Source organism: Megascapheus bottae, chromosome 17 (assembly GCF_031878675.1).
Source record: "Megascapheus bottae isolate mThoBot1 chromosome 17, mThoBot2.hap1, whole genome shotgun sequence".
Classification (NCBI taxonomy): Eukaryota; Metazoa; Chordata; class Mammalia; order Rodentia; family Geomyidae; genus Megascapheus; species Megascapheus bottae.
Window position 1 is genome coordinate 11,918,257 of NC_143525.1, and position 14,413 is coordinate 11,932,669.

Sequence of the window (14,413 nt, forward strand, 5' to 3'; positions counted from 1 at the left end):
CTGGGGCAGGGTGGAGACATTTTTCCGGATCTCCCACCCGCGCGGCTCTCGGGGTGGGGGGGAAAGGGGGGAGAGATTTGAACCACAGGGGGCGGGGCACCACAAAGTGGGCGGGGTCTGTGGCATAGAGGAGGGGCCATCCACGAAGGGGGAGGTGCTTGGTGTTGGTGGGTGGGGCTTAGGATACTGGCACCGCCCCTTTTGGCGAGTGGGGGCCCAGTTCGTGGCTGAACGGGAGGAGCCTGTGGAGAACGGGGCGGAGCTCTGCGCGGGGATCGGGATCGTTGGAAATTAGCCGGAGGTGCGGAGGGGGGGCTCGAAGAGGCGATCAACTTGGAAAGTGGGCCAATCCGTGACGCAAATCCTTCAATCCACCCTCAACCCCGCCTCCCACCGCTACGCTTCTCTGCTTCTAATTGGCTCTAGTTTCTCCGCCCGCCAGACGTCTTCACCACTCAGAAGCGGTTTTACAAAGGTGGGCGTATCCGCGTGAAGACCTAGGCCCTGAAATGAACGCGGCCCTGATTGGGGACCTCTGGACCTTGCTCACTTGGGCTGTCGGGATTGGCTGGCTTCTTGGGTGGCCTGGGCGGTGTTCTTCCCGCGCGTGACCACCCTCACCATGGCTCGGCTAGGGTCTGCTTTCCGCCGCCTGGGTGCCTTGTCCGGAGCCGGGGCCTTGGGCTTGGCCTCCTACGGGGCACACGGTCAGGGGCTGGGGACGCAGCCGGGTGATACTAGCGACAACCTCAGGGTTAGGTGCAGGGGCGGAGCATGCTGGAAATGCTCGACTTCCTGCCGACCGGACAGCCCGAGAAACCTGCCACATCTTTTATAGTCCATCAGAAGCTCTACTTAGTTCGCAGGATGTGTTCCACCAATCAGAAGCGCCCTGGGGGTCGCTTTTTCTCGTCCATGTCCACCTCGGCACCCCCGGGTTGGGTATAATCGGGGATGGCACTAGATCTAACCTTTGCCTCTCCTCCACAGGCGCCCACTTCCCGGATGCGTACGGAAAGGAGGTGAAGTAGCTTCTGTGGGCTTCCCCCGCTCCCAAATCTACACAAAGCGTGCGGGCCCTGCACGTGGGGGTTGGGGTCTGAGCACGGGGCTAGGGAGTAGAAAGGGCTGGAACCCTGTGGTGGGGGTGGGCTGAGGGACCAGCAAGCTGGACTTCAAGGGTTCTGGGTTGCTTAGCAAGTCCTCCTATGGCTCTTTTTCCCCCCCTTACAGCTGTTTGACAAGACCAACAAACACCACTTCTTACACAGCCTGGCCCTGTTAGGAGTACCTCATTGCAGAAAGCCCCTCTGGGTAAAATGTCCCTTATCTATCCATGATTCAATCCCCAGCCACCCCTCAAATATCTGTTCTTACAGCCTGTGTTCTACCTCTGTCAGGCCGGGTTGCTGCTAGCCTCTGGAACCACCTTGTTCTGCACCAGCTTTTACTACCAGGCTCTGAGTGGAGACACTAGCATCCAGACTTTGGGCCCAGTTGGAGGGAGCCTGCTCATCTTGGGCTGGCTTGCCTTGGCTCTTTGAGATCTCTTTTGTTCAATTACTAGGTTTTCTGGGTAATTGTGGTTTTTTTTTTTAGGAGTTGGAGCAGAATGGGAATTAAAAGAGAAAAAGCAAATAAAGAACTTTTTTGAGTCATTGTTCATCCAACCTTGGACAAGAAGGGATAGGGATTCAAGCTTTTGGACTATTTCTGTTTCCTAAAATTTATCTATGTGTCTCGGTTTTGGAGATTCTGTTTTTTCAAGATAATTTGTTTTATTCTCGAAATGGTAGTCATAAAATGTTTGAAATGTTAGTCAAACATGTTTGAAATACCACAAGATTTTTGGAATTCCGGTGCTGCGGAGGTGGAGGCAGAAGGATCAAGAGTTTGAGGCCAGCCTGGAGCCTGGGCTACATTGTGAGATCATGTTTTTTTTTTTGTGTGTGTGTTTTTTTAAATGGAAGAAGAAAGATGCAGATTTTTTTTTCTTTTTTTTTCTTTTTGACGGCCATGGGACTTGAACTCTGGGCTTGGATGCTGTCCTTGAGCTAAGCCCCACTTCTTGGTTTCTAGAGGTTAATTGGAGATAAGAGTCTCATCCTTTTGTGCCCAGGCTGGCTTTGAACCTCAGATCTCAGCCTTCTGAGTAGCTAGGATTACAGGTATGAGCCACTGCACCCAGCAGAAATGCAAATTCTTAACGAGGACTAGTAATCCTTAAACTTGGGAAGTAAAGGCAAGAGGATCTTGAGTTCAAGGCTAAAATGGGCTACATAGCAACTGGCAGCTATATATATTAAACAAGGATTCCTGATGGCTGCTTTGAAAGATTGAGAGGGTAGGCAGTGAGAAATGAGGACTGCAAGGCCAAATGGTAGATGGCCTTAAGCTGAAGGAGATTGGACTCTCTTGGGAGTAATGGAGATGGCAGTGGGCCACTAAAGCATTAGTGCGTGTGCGTGTGTGTGTGTGTGTGAGTGTATATGGAAGTGGTATGATTTGAGATATGTTAGTAGAGGACCCCAAGCTGGTCACATACGTCTTATCCTGCCTCCTTCCAAATGCTAGGATTACATGTATGTCCCTGTCCATTTAAAACTTGCTTGAACTCATGGCCTGGTGCAATTGTTGAGCTTTTTTTCTTTTCTTTTTTCCTTTTTCTTTCTTTTTTTTTTTTTTTTGCGCTCAAGCCTGGCACTCTAAGCCACAACTCTACCTTCTGGTTTTTTGGTTTTGGTGGTGAGCTGGAGATGTCTCCTGAGCTGGCTTTGAACCATAACCCTTGATTTCAGCCTCCTGAGAAGCTAGGACTACAGGTGTGAGCTATCGGTGCCCAACCTAAAAACAAACCCCCCAAAAAATCATTATTTTAAGATGTTAGGACCATGTAGGCACTGTTGGCTCATGCCTGTTAAGAAAATGGAGAACAGAAAATCAATTCATCAGGCTCGATCATTAACTGGCTAGGACTGTATTGCCAGCGAGGGGCACAGACCTTCTGGTTAGTTTGGAGGTTGTGTGAGAAACTGGCTTTGGGGCTGAGTTTATATGGGGCTTTAACAAGAAAGGAGAAAAAAAAATAGGCTGTAGTCTCTTAGGGGCTGAGGATGGTGTCCTTGGCCCGGTCCAGAGTGCAATGCTTGGCCTGGAGTGAGGGGAGTTGGAGTGACCTGCCTTCGGATACGCCCATGAGCATGTATGTGGTATTATGCTTGACCTGGAGGAATAAGGCTGGAGTCAATCCTTCATATTCCATCTTTAGATACACAAAAAGATTGGGCTGAGAGGAGGAGCAACATGGAGTTATAAGAACAAAGCAGATTCCCATCAATGCCTGGAATCCTAGTGTTTGTAAGGTGAAAATATAGAAAAGCCACATTTTGAGAGGCTGAATCTTGGAGTCTTTATTAAAAGGCCAGTGACCACATGGTGGACTCCTGTCTCAAAAGACCAGCAGCCAGCAAATACACTTAATACAATTAGGAAGCAGGCCAGAGAGGAAAGAAAGAACACAAAAACAATACCAACAAACCAGTTCAGCTTCACTGGGGAGCTGAATAGGGATTCATGGTGACCAGAGAACAGCCAGGAGGCAGGACCCAGAACTTGAACATGAAGACATTTCCCATGTTGTAATGGTGCCTGAGCTGATCTGAGCCTAAATAGGGTCAGGGTCAGGAAGCTCCCTGTCCCAGGCTTTGGACTGATAGGTCCAGTAACCCATCTGCCAAGTTCCTACCTCTGTCTCTAGGGATTCAGACACACTCATCACCTGGGAGAGGGGTTCACCTTCCCCCACCATGAAGACAAGATGGCAGACCTTAAATGGACATACTCAGGTACCAGCAGAACTTTTCCATATAGGGCTTACTTAGAGGTTACTCAAAGGCCAGTGATTCTAGCTAGCCAGTAAGAGGCAAGAAGTTACTTAGGCTCAGCCTCCCTACTTCATTAGTTACTCAGGAGGCTGAGGTCGGAGGATCATAGTTGGAAGCCAGCCTGGGCAATAAAGTCTGTGAGACTCTTGTTTCCATCTAATTATTAAAAAAAAAAAAAAAAAAGGAGAAGTGGCCCCGTGGCTCGTGTGGTAGAATACCACCTTTATGCATATAAGCTCAGGGACAGTGCCCAAGCCCAGAGTTGGCTTAGTGGTAGAGTGCTTGCTTAGCTTGCAGGAAGACCTGGGTTCTGTTCCTTGGTACCACCTACATAGAAAAGCCAGAGGTGGTGCTATGGCTGAAGTGGTAGAGTTCTGGCCTTGAGGAAAGCCCAAGGTGTTCAGGACTGGCAAAAAGAAAAAAGAAAAGATGATATAGAGGACCTGCAGAGTGACCTAAATGCCCAAGAGCTGAGACTGAATCTCCAGGTTCTTACCTCCCCATTCAGTGTTGTTATTTCTGCATAGGGGGAATTTTTCCATTGCTATGGTTCCATAGACATCCATCCTAGCCAGCCTCCAGGTAATGGCATCTTTAACACTCTAGCTCTGACTGTGAGCTGGGCTCTTGGGGAAGTAAATAAGGCTTGATAACTGGTTCCTATAGTTACTATCATGGCTTGCTAAGTGAAGTGTTTAAGTGAGATGTGCAGATGAGAATAGTGAACCGATAATTATGAATTTCTGACCCTGGCTTATCTTACCCCTAAGCTAAGCTGTATATTTTGAGGTGTTCTCATGCACTCCTACTTTTGTGTTATCTAACAAGGTCAGAAAAAAAGATAGAAGACAAGGGCTGGGGTGGGCCTTACTGGCTGAACACTTGTTTAGCACATGTAAGACTAAATTGCTGTTGATTACCAGTCCTGAGGCTTGAACTCAGTACATGGGTGCTGTCCCTAAGCCTCTTTGTGCTGAAAGCTAGCACTCTATCTCTTGAGCCACAGCACCACTTCCAGCTTTTTCTGTGTATGTGATACTGAGGAATTGAACCCAGTACTTCATGCCTGCAAGGCAAGTACTCTACTGCTAAGCTTACTACATTCCCAGCCCTGTAACATAGAGTTCTATCCCCAGCACCACACACACACAAACCAGAACAAACAAACAAAAATGGCCACAAAAGTAGCATTAATATAGATGGTAGGATCATTTCTGAATATGGTGTCAGGGTTTCAGACATGCCACTGCAAGTTAGTATAAGGAAAGCTGAGAGATAAAAGCAAACTGTTTTATATTATACAGCTACAAACTGGGTAAGCTGTGAGTCAAATTCTCTGTCCAATTCTCAATTAGATTCTCTCCTTCAAAACAAGAGATTCAGATAGCAATGGAGACAGGACCTTCATGAAGAACATGGGATATATGTGATGTGTCCAGTCTTACAAGGAGATACTGAAGTTGGTATGTTTGTCTTTGGGGACTAGTTAAGACTATAGTTCATGTGCTGTTCCCCCCCTGCCCCATGAATAGGAATTCATCAGACAAAACAGGGGAGAAGATTTTAAGAATGAACAGGAAGCTAGGTGCTGGTGGCTCATGCCTCTTATCCTAGCTTCTCTGGAGGCTGAGATCTGAGGGTCATGAAGCCAGCTCAAACAGAAAAGTCAATGAGGCTTACCTCCAGTTAACCAACAAAAAGCTGGAAGTGGAGGTGTGGCTCACTTCATAGAGTGTCAGCCTTGAGCAGAAAAGCCAAGTGACAGTGAGGCCCTGGTTTCAGTCCCAGTGTTGGTACAAGAAGGAGAATGTGGGCTGGGAGTTTGGCCTAGTGGTAGAGTCCTTGCCTAGCATGCACGAAGACCCGGGTTCAATACCTTCATACCACATACATAGAAAAAGTCAGAAATGGTGCTGTGGCTCAAGTGGTAGAGCTCTAGCCTTGAGAAAGCCCAAGGTCAGTGCTCAGGCTCTGAGTTCAAGCCCCAAGACTGGCCAAAAAAAAAAAAAAAGAGGAAGAATAGGATACCTGAACCCCAGAATTGGGTGGAAAGACAGAAAATGGCCAGAGTATAGGCAGAGTGGTTGAGTCTCCTAAACTAAACATGAGTCAAAACTTCAAATTCTCCTGTTCTCACATCCTGTCAGTGAGCTACCATGAAATCATTTTTGACTCAAACAGAAAAATGCCAGCCTTGACTGAATAAGGCTGGGTGAGGTGGCTCACGCCTATAATCCTACCTACTCAGGAGGCTGAGAGCTGAGGCTTGAGGTTCAAAGCCAACCCAGGCACTAAAGTCGGTGAGACTCTTATCTCCAATTAACTTCCAGAAAACTGGACATGGCTCTGTTGCTCAAGTGGTAGAGTGTTAGCCTTGAGCTAAAGAGCTCAGGGACAGCGCCCAGGCCAAATTCAAGCCCCAAGGTGGACAGGAAAGAAAAAATAAAGCTAAGGAATAGTGCCCAGGCTCTGAGTTTAAGCCCCAGTACCAGCCTGATAAAAACAACAACAACAAAAAACACCCTCCAACACTTTACCTCAAAGTATAATCCAGTAGTATGTAAAGACCATGTGTAACCTAGCTTCTTGTGTCTTTTCCCTTATTGACTCTGTTACAGCCTTACAAGTCTTTTTTTTTGATCACTGAACAAATAAGGAACAGTTCTGTCACAGGGCCTTTGCCCTTGCTGTTCCTTTTGCCTCAGTCTTCTTTTCTCATAGCTCAATACCTCTCTTTCTTCAGTTTTTTACTTAACTGTAACTTCAACGGTGTTTTCTTTTTCCTTTTTTTTGGGGGGGGGGGTGTCATGGACCTTGAACTGTGGGCCTTGGTGCTGTCCCTGAGTTTTTAATCAGGGTTAGCATTTTACCACTTTAAGCCACAGTTCCACTTTCCCCATTTTTGAGTGGTTAATTGGAGATAAGTCTCATGAACTTTTCTGACTGGGCTGACTTCAAACCGCAATCCTCAGATCTCAGCCTCCTGAGTAGCTAGGATTACTAGGTGTGAGCCACTGGCAGTTGGCAATGCTTTTCTTTTTAACTCAACCAAGCACAGGAATATACACCAGTAGCCTCAACTGTTAGGAAGGCTACAGCCAAAGGATTACTTGAGCTCAGGAATCCAGATCACTGTGACTACTCTGCAGTCACATACCAAAATCTTGTCTCTGAAAACAAACAAAAGAAATTGAAGTCAAGTATGGTGGCTCACACCTGTAATTCTAGTTACTCAGGAGGCTGAGATCTGAGGATTGCAGATCAAAGCCAGCCTTGGCACTAAAGTCTGAGAAACTCCAATTAACTATCAGAAAACCAGAAGTGGTGCTGTGGCTCAAGGGGTAGGATGGTAGCCTTTAGCTGAAGAGCTCAAAGACAGGGCCGCAGCCCAGAGTTCAAGTCCCATGACTGACAAAAAAAAAAAAAATTACAGGCTGGGAATGCGGCTCCAATGGTAGAGTGCTTACCTAGTGCGCAAAGCCCTAGGTTCGTTTCCTCAGACCACATACACAGAAAAAGCTGGAAATAGAACTGTGGCTCAAAGGCTCAAACAATAGAGCACTAGCCTTTAGCAAAAGAAGCTCAGGGACAGTTCAAGCCCAGGCCTGGCTCACCTGGGCAAGATCCTTATATCACTTATCACCCTCTGACTTTCCATTTGTCTTACTATTGCCTTCTCCACTAGAACATATGCCCCAAATTTTCTTTGAATTTAAATATTGTTATAAGCTGTGCACTAGTGGCCCATGGCTATAATCCTAGCAACTCAGGTAGCTGAGCTCTGAGTATTGTGGTTCAAAGGCAGTCCAGATTCTCATGGAGTTTCCTGCCTTGGCTGGCTTTTGAGCCACAATACCCAGAGCTCAGCTATCTGAGTAGCTAGGATTGCAGGCATGAGCCACCAGCGTCCAGCTGGCAACTTATGTTTTTGTGTGTGCTGGTACTGGGGCAACCCATGTTTGGTGTTCTACCAGTTGAACCATGCCTCCATTTCTGCCTTTTTTGGTGTTAGTTGGAGGTAAGTCTTTTGGATTTGTCTGTTCAGGATGGCTTTGAACTGGCTGGTTAGATCTTAACTTCCCAAATAGGGTGATAGCTTGAGCCACTGTGGCTTTAAGGCTGGCATGGTAACTTGGCACAACCAATGGCACAACCATCATTTCCTGTACAATGTTAACAGCCTAGGTTACCTCCACTGTCTCCAAATTGCAGTTTGAAATGATCCTTCTAAAGCACAAATTTGATCTTAGATTTTACAATCTTTTGGTGGGCTCCTGCCTGCAAAGCCTTCCCTGCACGTGATTCCCCCCCCCCCCCCCCCCCCGCCATGCATCTTCGACTTAACTCAGTTCCAAGAGTGCAGGGCTTTAAATTCTTCAAACTCCCTCCACTTAGAACCCAGACCAAGAAAACCCCTCTTGTGAGGGAGCATTTTTTCTGGCCAAGCTTCCTCCTCAGGCTCACCTCACGCATGCTTATTACTGACACCCTTTGGCGGCCTGTCCCCGCGCGGTTGCGGTGCGTAAAGAGAGTACTGCCATTGCAAGCGCTGGTGTGGGTCACCTCTGCGTCAGCGAGAGAGAAGACAGGCAGGTCGCTCCTGAGAGGCCAAGAAGCCGGAGCCAGATCTGGAAGCCAATGAGCGCGGGTGAAGGGTGTTCCACTGCGTCAGCGAGGCCCGAACCGCCCTTGGGAGGAGGAGCCCAGGCGCCTGGCCGCGCGAGCGCGGCGACCCCACTTTCCACCAAGGGGCGCTGAGCGCGTAGGGCCGGCGGATCGGGCGAGGGAGGCCGGACTGGGGCTCAGTCGGCCTCTGGTAGGAGCTCGCCAACCCCGGCACTTGCGGCAACCAGAGCGGAAGGGGCGGAGGGGGGGCCGTGGTGAAGTCCAGACGCCGGGTCCAAAGTCCGCGGCCCCGGGGGAGGAGCGGCGGCCTCCCCGGTGCGCAGACGCGCCGCCCAGGTTCGGGGGGCGGGGCCTGCGTGGCCAGGGGGCGGGGCCAGGCCTGGACCCGCCTCCGCCAGCGCCTGTGAGCCGCCGTGTGCGTGGCTCCGGGCTTGTTCTGGTGGGGGGCTTCAGGTGAGCCAGGGCATGGAGGGGTCTGGGAGACCTCCCTTGAGGTCAAGCAGTCGGTCTGGCCGCAGGTCTGTCTATCCTTCCGTTCACCCACAACTGCTTCCGCGGAGAATGGGAGAACAAAGGGAGGGGGCGGCTCTGGGGCCCCTGAGGGATTTCGGGGTCCCAGGTATCCGGCTCCACCCACTGACACTTTCGGTTTCTCCTCGAGTCAGAGGCGCCGCTCAAGAGACCCTGGGCGGGCGCTGGGCACAGCCGCCTCTTCGCGTTTGCCTGTCCGTCTTTGTATCTGTCTCTGTGTCTGTCTGGCTGTCTCCGATCTTGCCTCCGCTTCCACAACTAAGCCTCCAGGACTCGATCCCCTGCACCCCCTCGCCTCTTCCCCATGGCAGGTAAGCGGGCGCTAGCTAGGGGAGCGGAGGGGGGGGTCCTCCGTTATCCCCACCCCACCAACTTGGGTGCCAGCTGCCGTACACATCCTCCTGGAATGTGCTCCGACGGGCCGCGCGGGGCCCTCCCTTCCTCCCGGGGAGCCACCGCCCTGCTCCCCCACCCCATCTTTCCGCCAGTTCCCATCACGCTTCCCGCGGAGCTTCGTGGCCCTTGGGCTGGGAAAGAAGATGAAGCCGAGGTTATCTTTCTAATCTCCTTTTGCTCTCCACAGGCTACTTTCCTTCTACAGGCTTCTCCTCTTCGCCCCCACCTCCCTACCCAGTGACTGCCGGGTACCAGGAGCCCGCGCCGCATCCTGGCCCCGGGCAGGTGCCGGTACCTGCCCAGGTGCCTGCCCCATCGCCTGGCTTCGCTCTCTTCCCTTCGCCGGGGCCTGTGGCCCCAGCGCCTCCGGCTCCCTTCTTGCCTCTGCCAGGGGTGCCTCCTGGCCTCGAATTTCTGGTGCAGGTAAGTGGGAGGGTGATGGCGGGAGGTGGGCGTTCAGGTTGGATGGTTGAGTCAGCGCTGCTCCCACTCTTTTCAGATTGATCAGATCTTGATTCACCAGAAGGCCGAACGAGTGGAAAGTGAGTGGAAGGCGGAACCGGGTTGGGCCTCGGAACTCTAGCAGGGACGGTGGGCGCCTCGATGGGCGAGGCGCCTGAGCCTTCGCGTGTCACCCTTAGCGTTCCTAGGCTGGGAGACCTGTAACCGGTACGAACTGCGCTCGGGGGCCGGGCAGCCTTTGGGTCAGGCTGCGGAGGAGAGCAATTGCTGCGCCCGTCTGTGCTGTGGCGCCCGCCGGCCTCTGCGCGTCCGCCTGGCGGATCCTGGGGACCGCGAGGTGCTACGCCTCCTCCGCCCGCTCCATTGTGGTTGCAGCTGCTGCCCCTGTGGCCTCCAGGAGGTGGGCGGGGTGGAGCGGTGCCGCCCGGAGGCTGGGGTGGGGGTGGGGCGGGGAGAAGTCGAGTAGGCAGGCCAATGACCGGGCAGGCCAGGATGAGGGGCGGGGCTCGCAGGGGAAGGGGTGGGGGTGGTGGGAGTTTAATGAAGCCGCCCACCGGCCGGATGGGAAGAACCGGAACCTGCGAGAGCTTGGGCCTGGTTGCTCTGCCTCCTCCAATGAGCTTGTCTGCCTCTCACTCCAGATGGAAGTACAGGCTCCTCCTGGCACCACCATTGGCCACGTGCTGCAGACTTGGCATCCCTTCCTTCCCAAGTTCTCCATCCAGGATGCTGATCGCCAGACTGTCCTCCGAGTGGTGGGGCCTTGCTGGACCTGTGGTTGTGGCACAGACACCAACTTTGAGGTACCAGGAGGAAGGGAAGATTTCCCAGCCCTTCATCCACCAAGACAGCAGCTTTCGTGAGGCAGGATGGTTCCATGAAGGTCAAAGCACTTGAGATCATCAGTCCAAGTCCGTCGTGACTCCTACCGAATTTCTAGTGTTCTTCTCAGAAAAGGGATGCTATGCCGGGCGCGGTGGCTCAGGCCTGTAACCCTAGCTACTCAGGAGGCTGAGATCTGATGATCTGGGTTCAGAGTCAGCCCAGTACTAAAAAGTCGTGAGACTCTTATCTCCAATTAATCACCAGAAAACCGGAAGTGGCACTGTGGCTCCAGGGGTAGGGCAGTAGCCTTGAGCTGAAGAGCTCAGGGACAGCAAACACCGGGGCCCAGAGTTCAAGTCCCACAACCGACCAAAAAAGGAGAGAGAGAGCTGGGAGTTTGGCCTAGTGGTAAAGTGTTTGCCTAACATGCATGAAGACCCAGGTTCGATGCTTCTGTATCACAAACATAGAAAAAAGCCAGAAATGGTGTTGTGGCTCAAGTGGTAGACGTCTAGCCTTGAGAAAGCCCAAGGACAGTGCCCAGGCCCTGAGTTCAAGGGCTGCTAGAGAAGGAGTCACTTGGGCACGCAGGAAGAATAGTGGGGAAGGGCCGCTTACCCCACTAACAGGCCTAACAAGCTCCAATCTCCAAAATAACCAGCAAAAACACAATGCTGAAATAGTAGCTCAAGTGTTAACATGCCAGCTGAGCAAGCAAGCAAGCTGAGTGAGTCAAACCGGGGTACTAGCAAAAGAAAAAGGAAAACAAAGATGATGCTTAGTAAAGCATAGCAAAGAAAATTCTATTTTCTAACTGGAGAGATAGAAGGATGATTACTCTTTAGTCTGCTCTGCCTTTAAGTCTGCTGTGTGCTGCTCCTTATGTGGCTAATGTGCTTGAGACTCTGGTTTAGACCCTGCCACTCTACCAGTTTAGCATCCTGCCTTGTCCTGCCAACCTCAAAGTCCAAATGACCCAACCAAGTTGAAGTCCTGGTGATAAACTTCTCTCCATGCCTTCATGTTACCAACCTGGAGCCTGGAGAACTCAAATGGAAAGAATTTTGGAGTGAGGCCTGGAAAAGTCCTTAGTATCTATCTAGAAGACAAAGGAGGCTCTCTACAGACTCTTGAGTTCTTTGTTGTTCCTGGGGTTTGGACTCAGGGCCTGGGCACTATCCTTGAGCTTTCTCAAGGCTATGGCTCTACCACTTGAGCCACAGCATCATCTCCAGCTTTTTCTATGTATGTGGTACCGAGGAATCAAACCTGGGCCTTCGTGCATACTAGGCAAGCACTCTTACCACTAGGCCAAACTCCCAGCCCCGACTCTTGAGTTCTTTAGGGCATTATTTCATGTGCAGATTTGGCAAAGAAAAAAGGTGTCAACCTGTAGTCTTCTGATCAGATGCTTTAAATAGGCTAACGTGTAAAAAGTGAGTCACTTGCTAGTCAGCAGGAGATTCTATGATGAAAACCAATTAGAATGGAGTTAATGAGTGCTCTCTGGATGGGAATACATGGAGTATGGGGTTCTCATACTCCATATGAGAGCCTCTAGTCTTGAGCCTTTCCCAACCTCACTCTGGCCTGCAGGAAGTGTCCCAGAACTATAGGGCAGTGGTTGACGCAGGTGGACAGGATATAGAAGGAAATAGCTTCAGTCCTAGTCACTGCAGACTGAACATAGAAAAAAAAAAGTCAGGACGTGACTGAGTTACCACCCACTCCACCGGGCTTGTTTGCCTCTAGGCTGAGAGGCCATTGGAAATTTTGTTTTTGTTTGCCAGTCGTGGGGCTGGAGGAACTCAGGGCCTGGACACTCCCTGAGCTTCTTTGCATTCTACCACTTGAGCCACAGCACCACTTCTAGCTTTTTCTGCTTATGTGGTATTGGCCTAGCTCTTCATACATGCTAGGCAAGTACTCTACCACCAAGCCACACTCCCAGCCCACCCGTGGAAATTGTACACAAAGCCTATTTGCGTGTACACTTTCCCATATTCATAGGCTTGGGTCATCTCTAGGTGAGAGCTAGACAGATGTAATGCTAGATAGAGTGTTCCCTGCTTTACGGATTACAAAGTCACTGCTCTGAGTAGACATAGCCTCTAGGAGCCTGCTTGGCTGGTGAAGTATACGCAGGTGGTGGCAGCTTCTTTTGCCCTCTCAATTAGGTTACTTGTGTACATGGCACACACACTACCAACTGTGGTTGTTAGGGACATTAGTAACCAAAGCAAATCTAGCAACAGCGTGCACCGCTGACTTTCAGTTATGTCAGGCACGGCCTTTGGAGAGTAACAGATTGGAGTCTGAGTCCTCGCTTTTGCTCTACACTTGTAGTGTGACCCCAGGGGGAGCACTACCCCCCAGCTGTCATATGGAAGCCCAAAACCATTAGAAAGGCTCACTGAACATAGAGTCGCCACCCAATTGTAGCATGAGGTGGGAAGTGTGTCAAATGAATCGCTTCCACCCCAGCTGAGACCCCCCTCCCTCCCTCCCAACAGGTGAAGACTAAGGATGAATCCCGAAGTGTGGGCCGCATCAGTAAGCAGTGGGGTGGGCTGCTCCGAGAAACCCTCACAGATGCAGATGACTTCGGTCTCCAGTTTCCAGTGGATCTGGACGTGAAGGTGAAGGCTGTGCTGCTGGGAGCCACGTTCCTCATTGTGAGTGGGCTGCTCTCTTCCTATCACTTTCATTGGAAACTTCCTAACTTCTTGCTAGAAAGAGGTTAGGGGCAGTTGTTATGGGCAGGGCAGGTTTACCAATCCAGACCTGGGTTGTAATAGTTGAACCAAGTTTGCTCACCCAGATCTCCTGTTGACCATGGCTTCCCCTACAGGACTACATGTTCTTCGAGAAGCGAGGAGACACTGGACCCTCTGCTGTCACCAGTTAGAAGCCACCTTAGGGTGGGGAGACGATTGTCTCCTCAAGAATTCAAGATGGTTGATGCTCCTGGCCTGGCTCCTCCTCAGAGGCAGCCCCTCCCATGTAGAGGACAAACAGGGGTGTCTGGAGTGCCTGGAATCTATGCTGCCCTATCCCTAACCTCTTCCCCTCCCCCTACCCCCCCCCACCTCCTTCACCTGTGGCCCAGAAGAAGGGGTGCATATGAGTCTTTCCCCACTACCACCCACCACTTCCCAGGAGTTCTGAGCACACTGGTGTATCTACTTTCAAAGTTGCCACACCCTTCCAAGGGCCTTAGTACCAAAGGCCTTTTTTGTTGTTGTTGTTGTTTACTGGGCTTTTGAACCCTGAGTCTCCCACTTGAGCTATGACCCCAGCCCCCAGAGGCCTGCTTTGAAACCCAGAACTGTGGCTGGTGGGAGACGAGTAGCACCAAAGACAGAAGATACGCCACCCGTCCCCAGCATCAGCATGGCCAGTTAGTTCAGTCTCAGACAATGGCACTTGGAGGGGCTTCCCACCGCTCCACCACCAGCTGTAGAGGCTGGACCCCAGTGCCAACTTCCTTTCCCCCTTGGGCCCTGCCCACAGCTGGTGCTTGCTGCAGCTTCCTGTGCCTTATTTAACCACTCCCTCCTTCCCTTGCTCTAGGGAGGAGGCTGCATCTTTGTATGTTGTTGTATTCATAAAAACTTGGTAACTTTTTGAACACTGGAAGATGTATGTAATTGGGGAAGGGAGAAGAAAGTTGATATGGAGAAAATCAA

General features: G+C 51.0%; 2 protein-coding genes across 8 annotated transcripts; both read left to right on the plus strand.

The window, feature by feature from the left end:
• The first annotated feature begins 497 nt into the window (after positions 1–497).
• Positions 498–1,645, plus strand: Tmem256 (transmembrane protein 256). Of its 2 annotated transcripts, none has more exons than XM_090349687.1 (4): positions 498–707; positions 991–1,022; positions 1,234–1,314; positions 1,401–1,645. In XM_090349687.1, the coding sequence occupies exons 1-4, from the start codon at positions 623–625 to the stop codon at positions 1,542–1,544; spliced, it is 342 nt and encodes a 113-aa protein (XP_090205813.1). In that variant the 5' UTR covers positions 498–622; the 3' UTR covers positions 1,545–1,645. The 2 variants fall into 2 exon arrangements, with proteins under 2 accessions (XP_090205813.1, XP_090205812.1); XM_090349686.1 differs by lacking the exon at positions 498–707 and adding an exon at positions 719–898.
• A 6,936-nt stretch (positions 1,646–8,581) lies between these two features.
• Positions 8,582–14,355, plus strand: Plscr3 (phospholipid scramblase 3). 6 transcript variants are annotated; one of them, XM_090349689.1, is made up of 8 exons: positions 8,582–8,700; positions 9,172–9,352; positions 9,625–9,860; positions 9,937–9,979; positions 10,079–10,299; positions 10,541–10,702; positions 13,238–13,399; positions 13,576–14,355. In XM_090349689.1, exons 2-8 carry the CDS (start codon positions 9,346–9,348, stop codon positions 13,630–13,632), a joined length of 888 nt encoding a protein of 295 aa, XP_090205815.1. In that variant the 5' UTR covers positions 8,582–8,700; positions 9,172–9,345; the 3' UTR covers positions 13,633–14,355. The 6 variants fall into 6 exon arrangements, with proteins under 6 accessions (XP_090205815.1, XP_090205818.1, XP_090205816.1 ...); XM_090349692.1 differs by having other exon boundaries at positions 9,176–9,352; XM_090349690.1 differs by lacking the exon at positions 8,582–8,700 and adding an exon at positions 8,837–8,963.
• Positions 14,356–14,413: the final 58 nt, after the last annotated feature.

Coding starts and splice junctions, on each gene's coding strand:
- Tmem256 (XM_090349686.1), top strand. CDS start 775: ATGCTGGAAATGCTCGACTTCCTGCCGACCGGACAGCCCGAGAAACCT. Junction 899..990: donor CAATCAGAAGCGCCCTGGGG/GTCGCTTTTTCT, acceptor TCTCCTCCACAG/GCGCCCACTTCCCGGATGCG. Junction 1,315..1,400: donor ATTGCAGAAAGCCCCTCTGG/GTAAAATGTCCC, acceptor TACCTCTGTCAG/GCCGGGTTGCTGCTAGCCTC.
- Plscr3 (XM_090349689.1), top strand. Junction 10,300..10,540: donor GCCCCTGTGGCCTCCAGGAG/GTGGGCGGGGTG, acceptor CTCTCACTCCAG/ATGGAAGTACAGGCTCCTCC. Junction 13,400..13,575: donor TGGGAGCCACGTTCCTCATT/GTGAGTGGGCTG, acceptor CTTCCCCTACAG/GACTACATGTTCTTCGAGAA.